General features: G+C 48.2%; 1 protein-coding gene across 1 annotated transcript in view; it reads right to left on the bottom strand.

Annotated features, from left to right (window-relative positions):
- The window catches only part of LOC103919113 (cytochrome P450 4B1-like), a 7,760-nt gene extending 4,800 nt beyond the window's left edge, over positions 1-2,960 (bottom strand). Inside the window, exons 1-4 of the mRNA XM_009326565.1 lie at positions 2,775-2,960; positions 1,626-1,767; positions 875-919; positions 69-196 (exon numbers count right to left, since the gene is read on the bottom strand). Of these exons, the coding sequence (XP_009324840.1) occupies positions 69-196; positions 875-919; positions 1,626-1,767; positions 2,775-2,960 (501 nt within the window). The remainder of the gene's footprint in view (positions 1-68; positions 197-874; positions 920-1,625; positions 1,768-2,774) is intronic.

The raw sequence follows: 2,960 nt of genomic DNA on the forward strand, positions 1-2,960 counted from the left end.
TCCCAGACCTGATTATTTTTGCTGGTGCACAGCTGAAAGGTAGAAGTAGCAGGAGTGGTGATTCTTACCAGCATCACTTTGACCGAGTCTGACATCAGGGCCACATAAGATTTCAGCACATCGTAATGAAAGGCTGGGGTGAGCATCTTCCGATGCTGGAACCATTTGGTTCCATCCAAGATCAACAGCCCCCGCCCTGGAGACACAATCAGCAAAGGTGCAATCAGCTCCTCCAGACATGGATCATGGCTCTGACAGCCCCACTACTGCTTTTGGCCAAGCGCAGGCTAATGTGCATGGTCTGCGGGGAGGAAGAGTTAGCAGTGGAGCCTTTTCTCCAGTCTCTCTGAGGCCGTTCACGGTGGCGCTCTCTGGATGGAGGAGAAGCATGCCCGCATGTCCTTCACTGCAGCCGGCTGTGCACGCCTAATCTACCCTGAAACCAAAGCCTTGATGGCAGAGGCACTGCTCTCTCAGATGGGTTTTTCTGCCCTGAATTAAAGACTTGGGTGCCTTTTGCAGCACACACTGACAGTTGTTAGCAGGACCCTGGAGGGCTACCTCAAAGCTGTGTGCAAGCCATGAACCTCCCTGTCCTTGGTGTGTCTCACCCCAGTTACCCATGGTAGCGTTCAGTCCCTGAGCAAACTGAAGGTTGCTTCGTGAAGGCCAGGGTGTGTGATCCAAGGCAAAGCCATCTGATGCGCTCCACGACTAGGTTGGCACCACCAGTTCTAATGCTCACACCTAAACAAACCCTCCCATATGCAAACTCTTGTTTTAGAATGGAAGAAAGCAAAATAAAGGAAGAGAAGAGAGAAGCCAATGAAATGTGCGACACAGCAGAAAGGGATAATGGAAGAAAATGACTTACCAATCCAGGGAACTAAGAATTTGTAGGGTACATTGGACTTGCGGTCTGTAAAACAAAATAAATACCAGAACAGTATGAATGGCTAATGAATTCAACATAACAAAAAAGAAAATTCAAGATAAATTGACATTAGAGTTTGTCCTCTAAATCACAATGTAGAATTAGTCTCATTTCAACATTTAAAATACTCTAACACTAGAGGTAGAGTTTAAAAGTGGTCTTCTACAAATATGACCTCAGTGGACTTGAGAAAACCAAAGAAGGTATAATGAAAAATATGTGTGGAAAAGAAATGGCCATGGCAAATCTCAAAGTTGAGAAAAATGGATGGGAGTTACTGGACATGCCCATGTAAGTACCACTCACAGGCATCATGCTCCACAGAAAGGAGCAGAGGAGGAGACTTGAGGTGTCTTCTGAGAGCCATTGCCGTGCCAGCTCACCCATATTACTGGGTTTACTGGGAAGCACAGATATTGTGGTGGTAGATGCTGTAGAAGACAGTAAGACCAACAATAATGGAGAGCGTGGACTGGGAGGAACAGGCACGTGGTCATTGTTTTGCATGAGAATACAAACTGCTCCATGAAACCTGAGGTGGGCTGGGAGTTTGCGAAGGGGAGCAAAGGAGGAATTGCAATAGCTGTGAAGGAAGCCGGCAGAGGGGATGACTCCAGGCAAGGTTCCCATGATTTTCTCAGTAGGGAAGTGTCAAGGACACGACTTCCCAAAACCAGATATAGAGACTTACCAGTTTGGCCAAGTATGCTTTTGGCATATTCAGGATGGTGGATTACTAGAGAAGGAAGGACTGGTCCAAGCCATCTGGGAAAGGCATAGGGGTATTCTTCTCCCCATGACACCATCTGATATAATATTTTATCTGTAGTTATCTGCAATGACAGTTAACCAGGGACTGAATTCAGGCAGAAAAAGAGAGAAGTGCCTGGGAGAGCAGAGGCTAAACTTGCCCTCTCGTGGAAAGCACATGCAAGACATCCTCTCCTGGGAAATGAGGAGAGAGTGGGTGGACTTGCCACAGGGGGGCTTTCCATGCTGCAGGTAGAGGAGATGCTGGGCATGGCAAAGGGACCATGCACAGGTGGCAAAGCTGCCTGAGCTGCCACGTCCCTGCAGCACAAGGCAGCTCCATGGAGAGTCCCCAGCTGGGGCCCGGCTGCAGTTGAGCCATGTTAGGACGGCCTGGGCTCGGAGCAGCTTGGTGTCGCACTCGGGAGCACATGGGCAATGCCAGGATGCCCGGTGAACAGGCCAGGGAAACCAAGGCTGTTACACCCCTGTTCTCTAAATTCAGCAGTGTGAGGTGGGCATGCAACATGAAAGCAAAAATATCTTAGAATCATAGAATCACAGAATCATTAAGGTTGGAAGAGACCTCCAAGATCATCAAGTCCAACCGTCAACCCAACACCACCATGCCCACTAAACCATGTCCCTAAACCATGTCATCTTCACTATAGAAGGATGAAAATGGCTGCAATAAAATGTCCTGCTGTTGTGGCCATGTCTTCTTAAGTGGATGTAGGGGGCAAGTTTCTTATTGGTAGAAGGTTTAATGCAGAAAAGAGACATTTTATGGTTGCTCATATTTAAATAACTTCATGAAAGTCCCAGAAATCACCTAACTCCATGTTTAAGCACATGAACGAAAACAACATGGCTCTGTTTTTTACCAAAATGATGCCTATCTCATACCCAGGCACCCTTTCTGCCTGCCCTGCAAAAGTCTTGGCACTCCCTGTGCAGATGTCCTCTCCTGTAGGAAGGGACATGAGCAGGGGACATGCACACCCCACGCAGTGCACCCTCTCATCCTGACTGATATCTTCCACAGTTGTTGGGACAAACCCACCCTGACTGAGTCCAGCTCCCTCCTTACCAGATGATTGTGGCCATAGAGCCAGTGTTTTGGGGGACCAGGGAATGCCTCCAGAGCTTTGATGAGTTTCTTCCTCTCCTGGTAGAACTGGGCCACCTTCAGCAGCATGAAGATGACACCAAGCACCACAGATAGCTGCAGAATGACAGCAGAACTTCTGGCTATGTTGTCTAGCAGAGACGCCAT

Source organism: Pygoscelis adeliae, unplaced genomic scaffold (genome assembly GCF_000699105.1).
Source record: "Pygoscelis adeliae isolate BGI_AS28 unplaced genomic scaffold, ASM69910v1 Scaffold306, whole genome shotgun sequence".
In the NCBI taxonomy this organism is placed as follows: Eukaryota; Metazoa; Chordata; class Aves; order Sphenisciformes; family Spheniscidae; genus Pygoscelis; species Pygoscelis adeliae.